The sequence below is a fragment of the Eulemur rufifrons genome, chromosome 7, assembly GCF_041146395.1.
Source record: "Eulemur rufifrons isolate Redbay chromosome 7, OSU_ERuf_1, whole genome shotgun sequence".
NCBI classification, from domain to species: Eukaryota; Metazoa; Chordata; class Mammalia; order Primates; family Lemuridae; genus Eulemur; species Eulemur rufifrons.
The window spans coordinates 190,160,975-190,181,126 of record NC_090989.1 but is presented as its reverse complement, the minus strand read 5'-3'; the positions used below and the strand labels follow the sequence as shown (position 1 = coordinate 190,181,126).

The 20,152-nt window shown below is 58.4% G+C and overlaps 2 protein-coding genes across 4 annotated transcripts; both read right to left on the bottom strand.

The window, feature by feature from the left end:
* Positions 1-853: 853 nt before the first annotated feature.
* TSPAN17 (tetraspanin 17) lies at positions 854-12,203 on the bottom strand. Of its 3 annotated transcripts, XM_069473918.1 has the most exons (9): positions 11,983-12,203; positions 8,496-8,546; positions 8,259-8,405; positions 7,243-7,413; positions 5,339-5,464; positions 3,818-3,865; positions 3,072-3,188; positions 2,930-2,992; positions 854-2,258 (listed from the first exon to the last, which is right to left on the bottom strand). In XM_069473918.1, exons 1-9 carry the CDS (start codon positions 12,067-12,069, stop codon positions 2,157-2,159), a joined length of 912 nt encoding a protein of 303 aa, XP_069330019.1. In that variant the 5' UTR covers positions 12,070-12,203; the 3' UTR covers positions 854-2,156. The 3 variants fall into 3 exon arrangements, with proteins under 3 accessions (XP_069330019.1, XP_069330020.1, XP_069330021.1); XM_069473919.1 differs by having other exon boundaries at positions 2,210-2,992; XM_069473920.1 differs by having other exon boundaries at positions 2,210-2,992; positions 7,243-7,344.
* A 1,735-nt stretch (positions 12,204-13,938) lies between these two features.
* On the bottom strand, positions 13,939-16,830 carry EIF4E1B (eukaryotic translation initiation factor 4E family member 1B). The gene is made up of 7 exons (XM_069472065.1): positions 16,813-16,830; positions 16,544-16,746; positions 16,107-16,202; positions 15,419-15,482; positions 14,621-14,734; positions 14,367-14,506; positions 13,939-14,053 (listed from the first exon to the last, which is right to left on the bottom strand). Exons 1-7 carry the CDS (start codon positions 16,828-16,830, stop codon positions 13,939-13,941), a joined length of 750 nt encoding a protein of 249 aa, XP_069328166.1.
* Positions 16,831-20,152: the final 3,322 nt, after the last annotated feature.

The following is a 20,152-nucleotide window of genomic DNA, read 5'->3' as shown; positions in this document are numbered from 1 at the left end:
TGGGTGGATGGATGGACGAGTGGATGGGTGGGTGGATGGATGATGGGGGATGGATGGATGGATGGAGGAGGAATGGGTAGATGGATGGATGGATGGGTGGGTAGATGGAGGATGGAGGATGGATGGATGGAGGAAGAATGGGCAGATGGATGTCCTGTAGCAGGACTGAGCTCAGGAGAACACAACCTCTGGGTCCCCAGCCAAGGCCACAACCACTCCTCCCCATCAGCCCCATCCTGTCTTGTCAATCTTGTCTCCAAATATATCCTGGTTCCACTCCTGCCCTGTATCCGTGTCCTCTGCCCCTCCCCCCCCCTCCCCAGCCACCCCAGGTCACCTCATGCGGAGCCCAGCCTGGCCTCAGGACCTCTATGGAAGCTGGTATCAAAATCTAGATCACTGTGCCCACAAAGTGTCCCAGAGATGGTTCCCTCCCCTCCTCCCAGGCTCCCCACAGGCATACGTTACTGACCAGAATGCTTGTTTGTCTTCTGTGCCCCCTACAAGAGTGCGGGACCTTGCCCTTCTCTCTCTTCTCCCTCTCCACCCCCAAGCTGGTGCTTAGCTCCCGCTGGGGAACGATTGTTCCACGACTGCCCTTCTGAGGACAGAGGTTTCACCCGATCCAGGAAGGCAGGGTGGCGTGGTGCACGGCTGCAGCGAGGGGGTCAGACGGGTGCACCCCCCCCCCCAGCTGTGCACTCTGGGCCACCTGCCTGCCCTCTCTGAGTGCCAGTTTCCTCATCAGGAAAAGAAACTCCACCTCACAAGGGTGTTCTGTGGCTTAGGGAGAAAATGAAAGCAAAAAGCATTTAAAATTAGAAAATGCAAGACACGTGCAGGATATCGTGAGCTGAGTTTATTGTTGCCTGTATAAACCACCCACAGCCAGTGCCTGCCAGGGACCCCAGCACGCTGTGCAGCCTGTGCCAGGGAGCCACGGCACAGGTACATGCCCCACACCTGCCCAGCTGGCACAGCACCCGGCACCCCTGAATGCAGAGCAGCCAGGGCCCCTGTGGGCGACTGTCCCAGAAGGACGTATGGTGGTACAGGGGCCAAAGCCAGACCCTACACCCTTTTTGGTTTACAGAATTAGTTGCCAACAACTTAAAAATCAGGATATTGCACATAAAAATCTGTATTTCTGGCTTCTCCAGATTTCTGACATCAGACCTGCGTTCCCACATCACAGCAATTAGCTACAACTGACTGTGGCAGCTGCCACCCTCAGGTGGGATCTGTGCTCCGCTGCCCCCACCACACCCCATCTCTCAAGGCAAGCTGCCATCATCAACTAGATTGTGCACGTTTCTCTCACCACAGAGCAATGTCTTCTCTCTCCAGTAACAGCTGGAAAGTCACAGGAAGCGGGCCCACCACTGGAAGGACAGGACACACAACTGCGCCCGGACACCCAAGCTGCAGACCTCTGCTGGGCCCGGCCCAGCCAGGTGGGGCCGGGTCACTCCACACACACCCCTTCATGTAGCTGTTAAGAGGCAGAGCTCAGGACACAGCCAGGCTTCCCCAGCCTGGGCTAATTCGCTCTTGAGGAATTTCCCAACTCCCGGAATCCCAAGCGCTAGTTAGCAGGGCAGGCACGCGGCCCTGCCGGGGCGAGGCTGCAGCAGGAGCGACGCAGGACCGGCAGTGCTGTGCTGGCGCGCCCTCTGGTGGCCACTGGGCAGCTCTGCAGCCACCGGAAGATCCTGAACTTGATTCCTGGGAGTCGGCCATCCACAGCCCCCCTAGCAGGCTCCCCCACAGCCCACCCCTCAGCCACTTTCCTGGGTGCTCTGGCACCCACCTCAGTCCCCTGAAGGGCTGGACCTCTTCCAGGCTGCACCCTCTTCAGGGTAGGGTTCAGCCTCCCCATCCTTCATGTCTCTGTGCCCCTTGGGGTGCAGGGAATGACCCCCGAGGTCGGGGGGAGCCAGGCAGGGCACTTAGGTGAGCCGACCCGCCAGGTGCCCTCAGTGACCAGGGAAGCTTGTGTCCTGGGTAATGTTGCCACCGCAGAGCCGGTGTAGCCAGACGGTCCTTTGTCAAGAGAAGTCGTGGATGTGGACCTTTATGTGAAATACACCAATTTTTAAAGGTTGGCTCAGACGTGTAAACTACCCAGGTTGGAGAAACATGTTGGCAGGGCAGGGTCAGGCCAGGAGTCCCAGCGGAGAGTTCTGCTGAGGCCTCACAGCTGGCAGAACCTCTGAGATGGTGGGCGTGAGCCAGCAGTTTTCAAAATTTTGTTTATTTGAGCAGTTTCTAGCCATCATCATGTTTGCTCCTGAGAGGCAAGCAAGAGAAAGAAAACTCTGGGGCCCATTTCAGAGTCTGGGACACTGAGGGTGAGGTGGGCTCCTGGTAGGCTCGAGGTCACAGCCAGTAAAGAGAGCTCTGGGGCCGAGTGAGACAGTGGCCTGGGCAACAGCAGTGTCCGCAAGCTGCCCCACACAGCCTCGCACAGGGAAATGTGTCCCAGGGCCGGGCGGGGGATGCAGGAGGACACTGGCAGCCCCCCACAGCAGCACCTCCCACCCCACCTGGCCTGCACCCTCCGAGCTGCGCCCTTCCTAGTCCCCTCGAGAGCCCACCACCCCAACACCACCGAGACTGTGGCTCCCCTGTACATGCGTATGCATGTGTACACACACACACACACACACACACACACGCATGCACGCACACACGTATATGCCCTCCATGCACACAGCTCCCGGACAAGCAGCCCAGGCAGAGCCACAGAGGCTTCTTGGTCGGCAGGCAGCGCAGGAACAAGACGGGCCCCCCTTGGGGCTCGGGTTTAAGCAGGAATGCCTCCTGCAGCCTTGTCCGTCCATCAGGAGCACAGTAGGAGGGACCAGGGCAGGGGGGCCCCCAGAGGCCTGTGTAGGCCAGGCACGTGGCCATGACTGGGGCAGCCTCACCAGTTGGCCTTCACTGCCTTGATGTCACTCACAAGGTTCTGGGCCAGGCAGATGCCAAAGATCTGTAAGATAGAGGGCAAGTGAGGGCAAGGTCAGGGCAGGCCCCGGGCAAGGGCAGGGGCATCGGAGCCATAGCAGTACCTGGAGGAGGGCAATGCCCACGAAGACCCCGGCCACGACGACCAGGTTGTCCTGCAGCCACTTCTCAAACTGGCCCACGCAGCCTTTGGTGTGGATGAAGCCCTGCTGCTCCAGCTCCTAGGGACATGCAGGCACCAGGCTCGGCCACCTGCCACTGCAGGCCTCCTCTCAGGCCCGCTCCTTCCCTCCCCGGCTTGCCCCCGGCCCCCCCGGCCCCCGACCTCCAGCTGCAGGCCCACTCCCCAGAGTACTGCCATGACCTCCAGCTGCAGGCCCACTCCCCAGAGTACTGCCATGGGGCCTCTGAGGAGCTGGCTCATGGGGTCTCAGCACGGACGCCCCTCCTCTGAGAGGCCTTCCCTGGCCACCTAGCCCCTCTCCCATCACCTCCCTTATTTTCTTCCAAGCTCTCAGCTTAAGTTGTCACCTGACTGGCCACATTTCTTCACCTATGAGCTACGGTCTTTCTCCCTCCACTCCTCGGGGGCAGAGACTGCCATCTCATGAGGGCTGGATGCCCAGTGCCTAGCGCAGTGCTGGACACCTGGCAGTGCTCAACGGAGTGGGAACGCGCACACCTACCCATGGCCGGGCCGCAGCACCGCACCAGCCCGGCGTCCGGCAGGCTCCCAGGACTCGGCTCCCTCTCCCCAGAGTGCCTGAGGCCTCGCACAGCAGCTGCGGGAGAGCCCTCCCGTCCCTTCCCAGTATCCCCAGCTGCCCCAGCCCTGTCCCCACCCTCTTACCAGTTTGAGCCGGACATCATAGCCACACTGGGTGTTGAGGACATCTTCCTGAGAGGAAACAGGCCAGTTAGCGACTTGGCAAGGGGGCATCCCACAGGGGTCTGTGGTGCCCAGGCACCGCGACAGCGTTTCTTTCTCAGAGGAAGTAGGTGGAACCACGGACTCTGTGCATCCACCACTCAGGGGTTTATTTTTGGTTTTTTTTTTTTTTTTTTTTGAGACAGAGTCTTGCTTTGTTGCCCGGGCTAGAGTGAGTGCCGTGGCGTCAGCCTAGCTCACAGCAACCTCAAACTCCTGGGCTTAAGCGATCCTACTGCCTCAGCCTCCCGAGTAGCTGGGACTACAGGCATGCGCCACCATGCCCGGCTAATTTTTTCTATATAGATTTTAGTTGGCCAGATAATTTCTTTCTATTTTTAGTAGAGACGGGGTCTCACTCTTGCTCAGGCTGGTCTCAAACTCCTGACCTTGAGCGATCCACCCGCCTCGGCCTCCCAGAGTGCTAGGATTACAGGCGTGAGCCACCGCGCCCGGCCTTATTTTTGGTTTTTTTGAGACAGAGTCTCGCTCCGTTGCCTGGGCTAGAGTGCCGTGGCATCAGCCTAGCTCACAGCAACCTCAAACTCCTGGGCTCAAGCGATCCTACTGCCTCAGCCTCCCGAGTAGCTGGGACTACAGGCATGCGCCACCATGCCCGGCTAATTTTTTCTGTATATTTTTAGCTGTCTAGATCATTTCTTTCTATTTTTAGTAGAGACGGGGTCTCACTCTTGCTCAGGCTGGTCTCGAACTCCTGACCTCAGGCGATCCTCCTGCCTCGGCTTCCCAGAGTGCTAGGATTACAGGCGTGAGCCACCATGCCCGGCTAACATCCACCACTCTTAAACAAGGCTCCCAGAGGCCCATGTGCCTCTTTCCCAGTCACCCAGGCACGTGGCTGCAAACACCAGCTTGGACCTGCCTCCTGTTTAGGAATCCTGCCTGCTGGAGTTTTATAAGAATGGGGAGAAACCTGGCCCTTGGCACCCCAGATGAACTGTGACTGAAGAAGTGTCACTGAGAGGTTTCTGCAATGAAAAAAGCCATAAAAGGGTCAGAGCCCCCCAACCCCTGCCATCCCAGCATGGTGGCACAGTCGGGTGGTGACTGGTGGTGGCCCAGACAACCCCTGCCACATACACCCATGAATGTGAGGGATGCCAGCCCCTGGCCAACCTTCCAGCCAGCCAGGAGCAGACATTTAGCTGGGAACACAGGGTGCAAGGAGGCCTCTGGGCCAGTCCCCATCCCCTGTGTCCTGCTATTTCCAAATCACCACAATCAAAGAGACAGGTCTTGCTGAGCAGGGAGAGCAGCACCAGCTCCAACAGGCCTCAGAGCCTCCATGAAAAACGATGGCTCCCAACACTCACAGCCCCAGGGTAGAGCTGAGCAGGGCCCTTGGGGGTCAGCACGGGACGGGTCCTAGATGGGGTCTGCACATGGCAGCACGTCTACCCCTCCTCCCCCAGCCCCACTTACCGCAGGGTCCCTGACGCAGCAGGAGAAGGGAACCCCGCAGCGCTCCCGGCTGGGGTTCAAGTCAGTGCAGTTGAAGTAGATATTGAGGTTCCAGTCGTTGGGCCCTCGGGCTCCGCAGCAAGACCACTGGGGGGCAGGGGAGAGCTCTGGTGAGCTAGGACTGCCCCAGGAGCCTCACCCTCTCTGGGGACCAGCCCAGCTGTGGGGAGACAGGGCTGTCTGGGAGGGGACCTAGAGACAGCCAGGCAGGTGGGCACCTCCCCCATCCACAGCAGACAGGCCGGGCCTGGGCCCAACCTCTGGCCGACAGAGGTCGAGGGGTGCTGGGAAGGGGTCCTGAGATTACCCCCGACCCAAGAGGCTGGCAAAAGGGAAGGAAGGGGCTGAGGATATGCGTCAAGGACTGTGGCTTCCTCTGGCCCTCACTGAGGGGTGGGTGCTGGGCCCAGCCCTGTGGGATCAGAGATACCACTGAACTTTGTGTCTGCACCGGGTGTCCCCACACTTGCTCAGAGACTTTACAAAGACCTCTCTTCTTCAGTGCAGGGACAGGAGGGGACTCTTGCCCACCTCCCCTCCCTGCCACCCCACAGCTAGCCCATCCACATCCTATATGCCTGCTGGCATCAGCCCCCAGCCCCATCACCCCGACCCAGGATGTTCCGAGCTGCTCCCCGGGCAGGGGCCATGGCGATGACCCAAGGAGCTCACGGTCTAGTGGGGGACATGGGGCAGCCCACAGCTCAAGCTCGGGGCAGGCCTGGGCCGTGAGCCGGCCGGAGCACAGCTTGTTCTGCACTTGCCTCCCTGCACCTGCTCGGCCCCAGCTGCTCCCACAGCACAACACTCCCCTCCCCCTTCAGCCCCTGCTCCTCTTCCTCCTTTGGCCTCAAGGTCACCACTCAGAGGCCTTCCTCTCTCCACCCTTCATTTCAGCCCTTACCTTACCTCATTTTACAATTTTACACATGCACACACACACGTGCACACACACATTTGTTTGTTTGCTTATTTATCATGTCTCTCCCAACTGCCATGCCCATGAGGACAGGTCCCAATTTTTTCACCACTGAATCCCCTGCACATGGCCCAGGGCCTGGCACACGGTAGGCCCATAACAATCCTGTGCTGAATGAATTAATTAATCACATCATAACCCCCGGCAACATGTCTGGGTTGAAAGCTCCTCGAAGCAGGCAGGGGCTCTGGTTCACTTCTGGACCCCAGAGCTGATTCTTGGTGGTGAATGGTGCCAAAGGCCTGTGACCGTGAGTGGGTGTGATCAGGTGTGACTGTGTGTGGATGTGAGTGTGAGGCCGTGGGTGGGTGGGGCTGGGTGTGAGTGGGCAGGAACGTGCAGGTGGAAGGCATTTTGTATTTCACGAGCTGTTGCCTGGCTGCTTCCTCACAGGGGTTAGGTTTGCAAGCTTGAGGGCAGAGCTCCAGTCAGGGACCTCAAACTCGAATATGTACAGAGGCCAAACACATAATAGAAAAGAGAGAAAGGGCTGACATGGAATAAAATACACAGTGCTGGGGACAGCAGCAGAGAGCCCCCTGTACTAGCCTAGCTGATATTGTGGGCCCAGGATCTAGTAGAAGGAGAAATGTGTATTTTTATGTCAAATTTCCTCCACTTAGGTTGTGGTAAGGCCCAGCCTGGGAACTGCCAGTTTGGAACCTCTGGCCTCTGTTTCCCAAGGCTGTGTTTCCACAGGGCAAGGAAAATGGGGACCCGTGGGGATCGCCAGGGGCTGGCTCTCCTCGGACAGGGACACTCTTGGGTCTCCTCTCTGGGGCCTGCTGGCCTGGGAGATGGTCCCAGCAAGCAGGGAACTTGCTCCCTCATTCATCTGGCCAGCGGGTGCCTCCTACATGTGGCCCGTGCTGGATGCTGGACTCACATATTCCTGAGCAAAGTCGATGAGGTTCTGGAGGTCGATGTCGTCCCGGTAGGCCTTGACGTTGTTGTTGATGAAGAGGTTAAGCTGGTCTCGAATCCAGTCCTTGAAGACAAAGGCCAGGATCCCTGTTGCCAGCTCCAGGAAGAAGATGAGGCCGAGGAACACAGAAAACTAGGGTTGGGGCACACAGATGGCGGGGGTTGGAACGGCAGGGCTCTGGCAACCTCCGGGGGCCTGGGGGTGCCACAGGGAAGAACTCCACCCCCACCTCCACCAAGACCAAGGGAACCCAGAGTCCCCACCTTCTCTTACTTTGGTATTGTTCTGTGGTGGTAGAAGGCAGAGCTGCTCTTGCCTATCCATCCGTCCCCCTTCGTCTGGTAATCACACCCTGATTTCTTTGAAAAACCACCCTCCATGCAAACCTTTAGTTCCACCTCTCCCCACTCCCGGATATGGGAGGGTGTGTGCCACAAGCCCACCAATCAGAGCACTGCCTCCCCTCTGCCCACAGGGATTGGTCCAGAGACAGCCAATCAGAACCAAGGGGATACAATTAAAGGCGAGAGGAGTCCGCAAGAGAGCCCTCTGCCTCCAGCAGAGCTCCTGGGAGGGCAGGGGGAGGCCAGCCCTGTTCCTGAGCCTCCTGCCACCCCTTGGGAATGGAGCCAACTCATGGGGAACAGAGCTGAGAAACAGAGAGACCAGGCTGAATGACTCTGTGGTGGCCCCTAGATCAAAATGCACCTGTGGCCAGCACAACCCTGGGCTTTTCTTGTGTGAGCCAATAAATACCCTTTTATGCTTAAGCCACTGGGTTTCAGTCATTTACTATACCACAGAAAGGATCCTAATAAATACAGATAACACAAATCTAATAATTATCACTGTTATTACACAATAATAAAGCTCCCCATTACTAAGCACCTATAATATTACAAGAACTAGTCAGTGCTTAGTCGGTGGCCAGGAGGTAGCTGGGGTCCCAGTGGATCTCGGAGGGCAGGGGCACTCACAAACTTGAGCAGGAAGGTGTTCTCTCGGAGGGCCCCGATGCAGCCAGCAAAGCCCAGCACCGACATGACACCTCCAACTACCACAAACAGCCACACAGGGTCAAGGCCTCCCAGATCTGTCAGCGCCGAGATGTTGGAGAGAACGCCCTGTGCCAGTGGGGGCAGAGGCAGGTGTGGGGGGCCGACCTTCCCACCGCCTTGCCCCACAGCAGTCCCACACCACACCCACTGCCTTACCTTCTCACCCCAGGCCCAGATGCCAATGGCCAGGAACAGGGCTCCCAGCACCTGCAAGGGCAGCAGTGAAGAGCTCAGGGCTGGGCACCAGCACCAGGACCCTCGCTCATCCCTCCCAATGCTCGGGGCTTCAGGACGCTGAGGAGAACGGAAGAGGCACCAAGGCTGTGAACAGTATCCAGGGTACCTTCCACCTTCCCAAGAACACATATCAGTGCTTCTTCCCCGCCCCCGCCCCCCAACACAGCCTGGAGGACTGACCTTCCCCTAGCCTTGGGGTGGACGTCAGGGGCTCCTTCCCAGAACTCAAAACTAGAATAGACAGTGGCCAAGACACTCCTGCCAAGTAGCAGCAGTAGCAGCATCCTGAGCCTCTGCTCCTGCCTCCTGCCCACGCTGGGGTTCCAGGCCACTGGCCTCCTTTCTGTCCCTCCCCAATTCCAGCCCTCCTGCTGCCCTGTAGCCCTATGACTGTCACCCCATGCCCCTCAATGCCCCTCCCTGCCCTGTTCCACCACCTTGACCTCCGTCTGCCAGAGTCAGTTTTGTGGCTCACAACCAAGCACCCCTGCATGATGACCAGTCTCATGCAGAGCAGGGTCCAGTTGAGGGCCTCTGCCTGGGCCAGTGGCTTTGCCCTAGACGACACGTGGCCACAGCTCTGTCTGGACCTCCTAAACACCAGCTACCGACTCCCCACCAGGGCAGCCCGAATGCCCCTCCACTGTCCTCATCTTTCCCAGCATCCTGCCTCACTTCCTTACTGGGAAGAGCCCTAGAAGTCAAGGATGGCTACCCTCATGCCTGTGTGCCCAGTCTCAGGGGCGGAAAGCCCCCTCCCACCCAAGCCCAGGGCCATGACCCCCATTCCTCAGGCCACCCCCATCTACCTGCTTTCTCTACAGGCTCCTTCCCCTCAGCAGCATCCACAGTCACAGGCCCTTAACGCCTTCCCTTCCCTGACCCTGGGCTCCTCCCACTGCTATACTCTTTCTCTGGAAACAGTCTTCCCCTTCCTCCCCCATGCTGGGTCTGCTGATGTGAAACCAAACATCACTTTTCCTGCCTCATGCCCCTGACCTGTCCCGGGCCTTTAGACAGGGCACTGACCGCCACTTTCTCCTTCTTGAACCCCTTCCTGGTTAACTCAACCCCATCCCCTCCCCCAGGATGTTGCCTTCTCCTGCCCTCCCTACAGGGCACTGCCCCGGGTCCACCCTTGGCCTCCTCCTGCCCTTTCTCCTCACGCTCATTCGCCACCCCATCAAGACACCAGTGTCACCGGATCTCCACCCAAACCTTGCACTAGTTCCAGACCCCTACGGCTACCTGCCTGCTGCAAACACATCCCTGTTCCCAGCACCGTTCTGTGCCCTGGGATGACTTTGGCGGACGGGACAGACAGGCTCTCCACCTTCACGGAGCGCCACCCTGGCGGGGAGACGGGCCGTGAGCGAACAAACAGGGAAATTTCAGACCCTAACCTATCCTTTAAAGAAAATCAAACAGGGTGACACAATGTGGAAGTGATTAGAGGCTGGGGGCGTGCTTTAGAAAGGGCAGCAGGGAGGGTGGTGGCATTTTAGCTGAGGTTTGAATGATGAAAAGGAACAGGAGGGAGGCGAGTATTCCAGGCAGAGGGGCCAGCGAAGGCAGAGGCCCTGAGGTAGCAGGACCATGTCTGGTGGTGCGAGGACAAACTGAAGGGTGGCAGGGCCAGACCCCACAGGGCTGGAAGTCGTGGGGAGGAGTCTGGACAGTATTCTAGGAGCCGTGAGAAACCACTAGCAGGTTCTGAGTGGGGCTGCACCAGGGTTTGCTTGACATTAAAACAAAAATATCTGTGGGCCTGTGTCATAGGTACCTGGCTTAGGCCACCTTGACCCAAACCTGAAACCTTCCCCTACCTCCTCAAGTGGGCCAGCCCAGTCAACTCAGCCTCAGGACTTTCCCTGGAGCCTTCCTTACTCTCCCCACCCCCACCATCCCAGCTTTGCCAAAGCCCTCCCCCCTGCCCCACAACCTCTAGACCCTGCCCCTCACCCACCCTCCCCATGGCAGCCAGACGGTGCTGCCTCCAGTACAAAAGCCAGATAAGATCCATTACTCTGAAGCCCTCACTGCGCCACGCTGCCTGACCATAAAACCCAAATGCTCAGCTCCAGGCCCCTGGCCTTCTAGTTCTAGCTCCCTACCCCTATTCCCCCACCCAGGCCCTGGAACAAACCTGGGCTCCAAGCCTGCTCCCTCGTGGCACTCAAGGTTATCTCTGCTCACTGCTCTGCCTCACCTCTAGTCGCTGCCCACTGGGCTGTCACCTTGGCTCTGTACTTTCTAGCTGTGTGACCCTAGATAAATGACTTGACTTCTCTGTGCCTATTTTTTTCAGTTTCCCCATCTGTAAAACTGTAGATATAATAAGGCAGTGTGAGACTACAACAAATCAGAACTCATTTAATCTGCTTAACAGCCCTGAGGGGCAGACTTCATCATCCAACCCACACAGGCAAGGAAGCTGAAGCCCAGGGAGAGGTGACTTGCCCAAGGTCTGCTACACTCAGGCCTTCTGGCTTCCTTCCCAATGCTCCCAGCAACTTCCAGAGCTGAGCGCTGCTGGTTCGAGGACACCCACCACACAATAACCTCGGTGGTGGCACGTGAGTACAGGGCAGGGCCATGAGTCCTGCTGGACACAGGTGGAAGGGCCCCTGGCATTTAGACCCAAGGCAATGCAAGCAGAGACTGCAGAGGCCGCAGGTTTGGCAAGATGGGAAAGATGACTTGGCAGGGCCCAGATGCCACCCTGGAAGGGGCACCAGCAGCTCCCTTCTCTGGGCAGCGACCGCCCAGCCCTGGAGCCCCGGTTCTGACAGCTGTGGAATGTTGAATTCTGTTCCCCAGGGCCAGCTCCGAGGCTCTCAACTGGGGGCAACCCCTTCCCTGCTGCTGAGTACTAGATATTACTCCTCCCTGCCAGCCAGCCTCCTAGTACCGGAATGGAGCGAGAGGAGGGCTGGCACCCACCCCGCTTTGCAGAAACCAGATGCTAGAGGGGTAAGGAGGCCGAGAAGTGGGCCTGGCCCTTCCCTTCCAGCCAGAATTTCCTCCCTACCAACTAAACCAGGGGTGGGGCTTGGCGCACACCCCACCTCCCAGGGTAGCAAGGGGGCCGGGCAAGAGACGGGGCGACCCGCACCTAGCATGCTCCTGGGGTCCTCAAGGAAACACCTCCCCTTTCTCCAACGGGCCTCGGAATTACACCGGGACATCCCCGCCGTAGGTGGGGACCTGCCCCCCAGCAATCCGGGCCTCTCCGTAGCTCCCTTGGGAAGCCCAGGGAGCCGCAGTAGGGGTGGGAGGAAGGAGTAGGGGGGGCCAGTCCGAGCCCCAAGCTCTTGAGGCAGGGAGTGGTCCCCCCCAGTAGGGGCCTGAACCTCCCTCTCTGTCCACCCCAAGCACAGGGCCCCGCGCAGACCCCAGCGCTCACCCAGAAGACAATGTTGAAGCCAAACAGGAAGTATTTCCCGCAGCAGCCGACCTCGGGTTCCTGGAAGTGCTGGTGCTTGCCAGGCATGGTGAGCGGCCGCCCACCGGCCAGGGAACCGGAGCCGCGGCCCGGGCCCAGCCCCCCGCGGGCCGCCCTGGGCTAGAGCCGCCCGGGGCCTAGCCGGGCGGCTGCGGCTTCATGGCCGCGGCCACACAGAGCGCCGGTCGGACCCCGCCCGCCCCGCAGGGACCGCCCTCGGCGTCCAGACCGCCTAGCCCGGAGCCCAGCTCTGTCCCCTTGGAGCCCCGCCCCCGGACCTGGCTCCGCCTCCGTACCAGACTCCGCCCCTGGAGCCGGCTTATTCCCTCGGAGCCCCGCCCCGGACCTGGCTCCGCCCCCGCAGCTCGGAGCCCCGCCCCCGGACCTGGCTCCGCCCCCGCAGCTCGGAGCCCCCCTCAGGGCTCCGCCTCCGCCGTCCGGCCCTGCAGCTCCTCCAGACTCGTTCTCTCCGGCTCCGCCCGGCTCCCGCCAGGCTACGGCCCCAGCCAGACCTCGTTCCTTCGGGATCCCGCCCGTGGGCCCGACCTCGGCCCCTCACAGGCTGCCGCCCCGAGCTCCCCAGCGTCCTTCCTAGACCCGCGGGAGACGCCTGCTGCTGGCGCACAAGACCGCGGCCTGGAGAACCCCCACTTCCTCCAGCCCCGCAAGACTCAGTGGAGCCACCCTGGACCCGGGCCGGCTGTTGGAGCCCATCCCGGGGGAAGAGTGACTGCTCCAGTGAAGTGGTGGGGATGGTGGTCGGGATGGAACCGAACGCGCGTGCAGGACCTTTTCTTACAGGGGAGTCGAGTCCGAGGCGCTTTTCACGCTCTACCTGTACCGGCTCAGACTCTGGCCAGACGAGGACCTGGGTCTCATGGGGGCCACGCCTGCTGCTCTCTGCCCCTTCAGTCTTGCTAGGGGCATATGCCCCAGCCCCTGGCTGAAACCCCCTTGATGGCTGCAGTCCCCCAGCCATACCCCTCTCCCCTCTACCAGCTTGGGCCCTGATCAGGCTTGTTAGTACCCAGGAATCTCACATGAGTCCCTTCAAGGAAGGACAGGGGTGGATCGAGGTTTAGGGGAGCCCTCCTTAAAAATAATTCCAATTTTGTTCAGAAGTATTTATTTAGAACAAGAATACAAAGGCACTTAAGCTTCATCACGTTAGTCGACCTCGACCAGGACCATGGTGTGGCCTAGACCCCCATCACCCCTCTCCTGGGGGCAGAGGCTCATCCACCCACTTCCATGTCAGTCTGGCCCGGAGTCAAGCGAGGCACAGACATCCCTGGCCACAGATGACAAGGCAAGAAGCCATGCAGGGCTCCCCACACAGCCTTCTGTGCAAATGGTGGCTCTCCCTCAAACCCTCCAGCCTCAGGCCACGGACCCAGCCACAGCACACACACTCTCACACGGGTGTGGGTGAACATTTCGGTTGTCACAGGGTAAGCCTGAACAGGATCCAGGGTGGGCACCGAAGCTACAAGGTTTTTAGGCAGAGGGGTCACAGAGAAGCTCCCCCCTCTTGTCTTTGAACTGTACCCCTTGAAGTGTCAGTGGCCTTGAGCCCCTGCCCCTTCAATGGAAGAGCCTGGCCTGCAAGCCACCTAGCCCCCTTCCCAAGCAGGCACAGAGTAAATGCTGGTCCCCTCCCCCCATGACTCACCCACATCCAATGAAACAAGCAACCCCAGGAGTTCCCTCCACCCTGCCCATGATGTGGCTCCAGGAAAAGCTAGCTGCCACCACTGCATTCCTAAGCCTGGGCCCCAACTTATGTTAAAACATACATATTCCTGTTCGATTGACTGGTAAGAACCAGGCTGTCTACACCCAAGTCTTGCTCCCCACGCAGCAGTAAGAAGCTTGGGTGACAGCTGTCCCACTAAACAGGAGAGGTGCCAAGGCCCCTCACACCACCAACTTGTTCTTGGCTAGGGAGTTGCTCTTGGCGGCTGTGTCTGCATGGGCCTGGTAACCAATGACGGTCTTTGCAGAGAGGCCCAGGCGCTCTTTGTATACACGCCTGGGTGGGGACACACAGGGGACAGGAGACACAAGTAGTCAGCAGAGGGTGTCCTTTGCCCACCAAACTCCTGCCCTCATTCCAGCACCAGCCACTCTTGTTTTGTATCTTGCCTATGTGGAAACCCAAAAGCAGAGTTCTACTGCTAGAAATAGCTGAAAATCTAGATTCCAAACCCCTTTTATACAGATGAGTAAAGAAGAAGGGAGAGAGGGTATGTAGAGATCCAGAGGTCTCCCTTGCAAGCCAAGCCACCTCCCCACCTTCCCCCAGAAGACCCTCAGCCCCCACCCTGTGCCAGAGAGCCCCTCACCCGATGTGCAGGACGGCCACCTGGTTTTCCGCCTCCCTCGTCCACACAGCGATCTTGTCCCCCTTGGCACGGATGCTGATGACGGCCCCACACACCTCACCGCTGTGTTCCTCAAAGCTCTCCCCTATCAGACACAGCAGCTAGGCCGAGGGGTAGGGGTGGATTGGTGAGACCTGGGGCAAAGAGACTGTCCCCATTCTTGAGACCACTGCCACCATGAGACCTGCCCCAGCTCCTCCCCCTCCCCCACTCACTGTTTCCAGCCACAGCTGGTCCAGCTCACTATGGCGCTGCTGCTTGGCCAGGCTGACCAGCCAGCGGCCACCCCGCCTATTCCTGCTGTCTTCCCACATGGGCTCGATGCCATCCTGTGAGGTAGATGGCAAATCAACTGCCACCCTTTGTTCAAAGAGAGGTGGGGACCCAGCTACCTTCCCAGTCTAAATAGGCCAGGTTCTCTCTTAACTTCCTCACTCTATTCAAGCAGGTCCCACCACCCAGCCCACCACACAGATACTCTTCTGAACTCCCACAGGGCCCTGAGCCTCAATATTGGCCACCTGTTACAGCCATGTGTGTATGTGTCCTTTACCAACCCGAGTTCCTTGAGACAAAAGTTCAAATGGGGGTAGATCAGACCCAAGGTGGGCAAGGGTAGACATCCTGGGGTTGGCTGCATGGTCCCCATACGTTGCTGGGCAGAAGTCACCTGGGAAATCTTTAAAACTAAGGTCAGCACCTCTAGGAGTGGGTGTGGACATCAAGGAGCATCCTGGTGAAGGAGCCAGGCCAGAAACCTAACCTGGGCTCCTTCCTTAGCCTCTTCCGACTTCCCCTTCCCCACTCAAATGGCCTTGGATGTGCAGCTAGCTCAGGCCTGACGTGCTCCATATGGGCTTCTGGGCAGCCTTTCCTCCAACCGGAAGTCACATCTGGGCTCAGAGAGGCTGTCTGTGGCACCCCACGCCCTCTGTGAGGGATTAATGCAGCAGCCGCCAGGAAGGATCAGCCCCTGTCCGCGTGGGAGAGGAAAAGGGGAGAGCGGAGCTTGCCTTGAACAGGGCGTAGTCACAGCCGGAAGAAAGCTTGCTGGCCAGCTTGATGTGACCGTACAACCTGGAGAGAGCCCCCACCCCATGCTGAAAGTCAAGGCTTTTTAAGGCCTGGTTCCGGTTGGCTCAGCCACCCCACTCCTCACCAGACCCAGCTTCCCACCCACCTTTAGGCCTCAGCCTCCAAGCCTTTGCCTACACCAGCCTGCCACCTGGGATCCGCTCCACCTGCCCAAGCCCTCCAGTCCCCCTTCTCCCTGGATCCCTCACAGTGAAGCCTGAGTCCCGGGGGCACCCTCCAGCTACAGTCCCAGGCCTTCTCATGCTCCTCCATGGTCTGTGCAGCCCTTTTCACTACCCCTGCCTGGAGCACCCAGGACATCCTCACTTTGTGGCCGAGACAGGTTCAGAGAGGGGAAGGAGCTGGCCCAGGTCACAAAGCCATGGAGTGGCAGAGTCAGTCAACTTTCCGCTCCTCCCCCTTGCTAGGCTCTCTCCTACGCCCTGGAAGGTGGTGAGGGGTGGCTGTGCCCCAACCCCAGTGCCCTCTGGGAAGCACCCACCAACCCCAGCCCTCCCCCAGTCTTGGGAGGCCCTAGGGAAGGCGGGCAAGGCTGTGTAGGAAGCAACTCCCCCCAGAAGGAGTCAGGCTTCGGCCCCTCCCGCCCTCTTAGGGGCAGACACTTACGCCCAGAAGTCCTCCACGGTGTCAACCTTGGTGACCAGCTGCAGATTGTCCCGCCAGGCCCGGCTGCGGTCATTCTTTAAGAACCACAGGGCCCACCTAGCGAGGTGGGGGAGGTGGCCAGGAAGCAGAGAGCCTCCCATGTCCGCCCCCAGCAGCACCTGGGCTGACAAGGAGGTCCCTCCCTTTCAAGGGCAAACTGGGAGATCAGATTCGGGGCACAGACTCCTCCCAGGTGTCTAAGTTATCCAGAAGGGCCAGGGCAGGAGTGGGGGTGTTAACTCAGAAGGGCCAGCAGGACTCCAAGCTCAGGCCAGCTCTGGTCTCTCACAGATGAGCTAGGGCCCAAGAGAGGAAAGGGTAGGCCAAGGCCACTGCCAGCCAGCACGGGGGTGGCCCGATAGCAGGGATCTGTGTTCAGCTTGTAGTCCCCTGCCTACCTGTTCTGCAGGGGGTGCAGTTCAGGCTTGACCTCTGCAGGGCCCTCAGCCCGGGCCTTGCCCGCAAGAGGCGGCCTGGGAGAGCTCGCAGCCTCGTCTCCTGCGGCCCCCACTGCTGTCTCCTCTTCCTCCTCCCCTTCTTCCTTTTCCTTTTCCTTCTTCTCCTTGTCCCACTTTTGGATTCCACCCTCAGCTTCACTCACCTGACCAAAGAAAGGAGTCAGGGTGGGTTGCGAGCCCTGGTCCCAGCTGTCCCCATGTGGACTTACAGGGCTGGCGGTAGCCATGCTGGACTCAAGCTCCACGGAGGACTTGGCACTGAGGGCCCCCAGCTGCCAGCTTTTAACCCACCAGCACCTGCCCCCACCTGCTTGGGGCAGGTGAGGGGGAGGAGCTCAGAGGTGGAGAGGCTAACCAGGTTCTTGCCATCAGCAAGCATTTAGTGAGTGCCTTCTGCGTGCAGTGCCCGGGCTGGGGATACAGCTGTGGCCAGGCAAACCCAGCCCCACACAGTGGGGGCCCAGAGGTAAGAGTCAATATCTGGGGTCTGCAACCCACTAAGGGTAGCTCCTGAATTAAAGTGGACTGCTTTGCAGATGGCAGAAGGCAAGGCATTTACCTGGTCTCTGGAAGGAAGAATCTGAGTTTTTAAAAATTTTAATCATTTGCTACATTTGGACACAGGAAGTTTTATATTAAATTCCACATTTTTGGTTTCTCTTGAGGTCTGGCACCACTGGGCCCCCTGCTTCCCAGCTGCACAGTCCGCTGTGGCAGAGGCTGCCCTTGGGAAGGCACATGTGGCCCCACACAGCCCCTGCGTTACCCCCGGCCCCATCTGAGTGTTCTCTGCCTGGCATCGATGGCAAGGGGCAGCGCCACAGCCACACAGCCCAGGTGCAAATCCTGGCCTACCCTGACCTCAGCCAACTTACTGAACCTCAGTGAGCCTCAGTTTCACCATCTGTAAAATGGGAATATTAATCATATACAACTCAGAAGCTTGTTGTGAGTATTAAATGCTATAAAACACATAAATCCCATAGAACAAGGCCTGCCTGGGTGCTCAATAGAAGCCAGCTGGGGGCTCCCCAGGGTGGGGAAGGACGCGGAAGGGAAAGGAAGAGGGGGAGCCCTGGCCCTGGACACCCTTTCCCAGCCTTCTGATCAGCCCCTTCTCTGCAGATGCTGAAGCCTCCCTGAGTTCTTTCAAGTTTTGCATCCGTCCCTTTGCCACTTTTAGGGTCCCAGACCTATAAAAGGACCTGCTGCTTCCCCATACCTGGGGGATCCACAGACCATCTGGAGGCTAACAGTCAAATCTGTGCCACCCACAACCTTAAGACCCTGGAACGTGTGAGGCCCCGGGCTAGGTGCTGGGATGCAATGGTGACCAAACATGAGCAGCCCCCGTGCTTGGGTATATAGGCAGCTGGACGTTCATCAGTCTCACAAAGACCTATGTCATCACCAACACAAGCCTGTGAACTGAGGGATGGGAGAAGATAACAAAGTCCATGACCTGACCGCAACTGGGGGCTTTAGAGCGGCGTTCTCAAGTGCCTGGATCACACTCACCTGCAGGGCTTGTTAATCACAGACTGCTGGGCCCTGTCCCAGAGTTTCTGACTCCTCACCTCTGGACTTGGGCCTGAGGATATTTGCATTTCTAACAAGTTCCCAGATGATGCTGGTTAGGGACCCTATTTTCAGACCCCTGGGTTAGAAGCAGTTCACCGAAGAGGTGACATTTGAGCTGAGACCTAAGGCATGAGCGAGAAATAACTAGGTGGGTGGGGGCGGGCATCTCGGTGATAGGGACCAGGATGTGCAAAGGCCTTGAGGCAAAGCGCACATAGGTACTGGAGGAAGAGGGGACAGACCAGTGTGGCCAAAGCCCAAAGGGGAGAGTGGTCGCAGGGGCAGCGGCGAGCATTGAGCACTGCAAGTGGGCACAGACTGGCTCAGGAGGTAATCAGATATGCTTTCCAGCAAGTTCTCTGGACTGCTGTGTAGGAAACAGCCCTGTGGCTGCAACAGTGTGTGGAAGGACATCAGTTAGGATGCTAATGTAGTTGTCTAGGGGACAAATGGGGTGGCAGAGAAGATCATGGATTTAAGAGGAATTTAGAAGGAAACCCCATGATATTTGGTGGTAGATCGGCCCCAGGGAAGTGACGCACGGCGTTCCAGTTATCTATTGCCGTGTAACGAACCACCTCAAACTTAGTGGCTTAAAACCATGATAATCATGTATTTTGCTCACAACTCTGCAATTTGGGCGGTGCTCAGTAGGGACAGCCCGTCTCCGCTCCAAAGCAAGATCAGCTGGGGTGGCTGACAGGTTGGGGCTGGAGTCCTCTGGTCACACACATGTGGGGCAGCTGTGGGCGTGGCCTCTTCACGTGGCTGCCTGGGCTGCCTGGCTTCCTCACAGCGTGGTGGCTGGGTTCCCAGGCCAAGCATCCCAAGAGACGGGAAGCAGAAGCTTCCAGTTTCTGAAGGCCTGGGCCCGAAACCTGGCACAGCGTCCGACCCGCTGCATCCTATGAGAGTCACAGGCCCAAATCCAAAACAGGGGGTATAATCCCACTTCTCAATGGGAGGAGCGTCAAAGAATTTTGGACAGAGGGAGCACTGGCAGGATGACCAGGCTCTCAGGCAGATCCTGAATCTAGATTTGATGGAGAAAAAGGGAGGAAGGACTCCCCCCACTACTGGGCATGGCCTTAGCTGCCTTAGAGGCCTGGTCCAGAGCCTGGCACAGAAAGACCCTCCCGGCCACAGCACGCCTTCCCACCACCTTCCACATTTTCCAGCCTGGGGCAGCCCCTGGAGTCTGGGACTGGGGTGACTAAGGGAGACGCTAAGAATAAACCCCCTGCCCCTACTAGGGTTCTGGCCCCTATCTGAGGCCCCCAAGTCTGCCTGTGGGGGACATCTTCACTGTGGGATTGAACAAGCAGGGGCTCTTGAATCTCACCCCTGCCATTCTGTTCCTAAAATGTCTTGAATCTGCCCATTCATCTCCCTCCCTACCCACCCCATCCCAGGCAAGCCAGCTCTGGCCTTGGCCATTGCATGAGTCTTTCCTAACATTCTCCTTGCCTGCACTCTGCCCTCTACAGAATGTTCTCCACACGCCTCAGATGGGTCACCTATTAATAAAATGTCTATCTGATCACTTACCTCCTCTGTTTAACACCCTCCAGGACACCCACAATGTGATCCAAAGTCCAGGCTCTGAGCTTGCAGGTTCCTGGGTGATCCAGCCTCACAGCACCCCGCGCACACTGATCCTCCAAAGGCCAGCTTCATTCCTGCCTCAGGACCTTTGCACCTGCGGTTCCCTCTGCAACTCTTTACGTGATTGATTCTTGTTCTTCAGGACTTGGCTCAAATGTCACCTTCTCAGAGGTCGTCCCTGACCACACTATCTAAAGAAGACAACTTTCCCTCATAGACTAACTCATCACACTGGTTTATTTCCTTCTTAGCACTTAGCACTACTCATTCCTTGATTCAGTCAGCTATTCATTCAACAAACGCTGACCTACCAGTTACTTTGTGCCAGGCATGGTTTTAGGCTCTGGGGAGCACAGCTGTGAA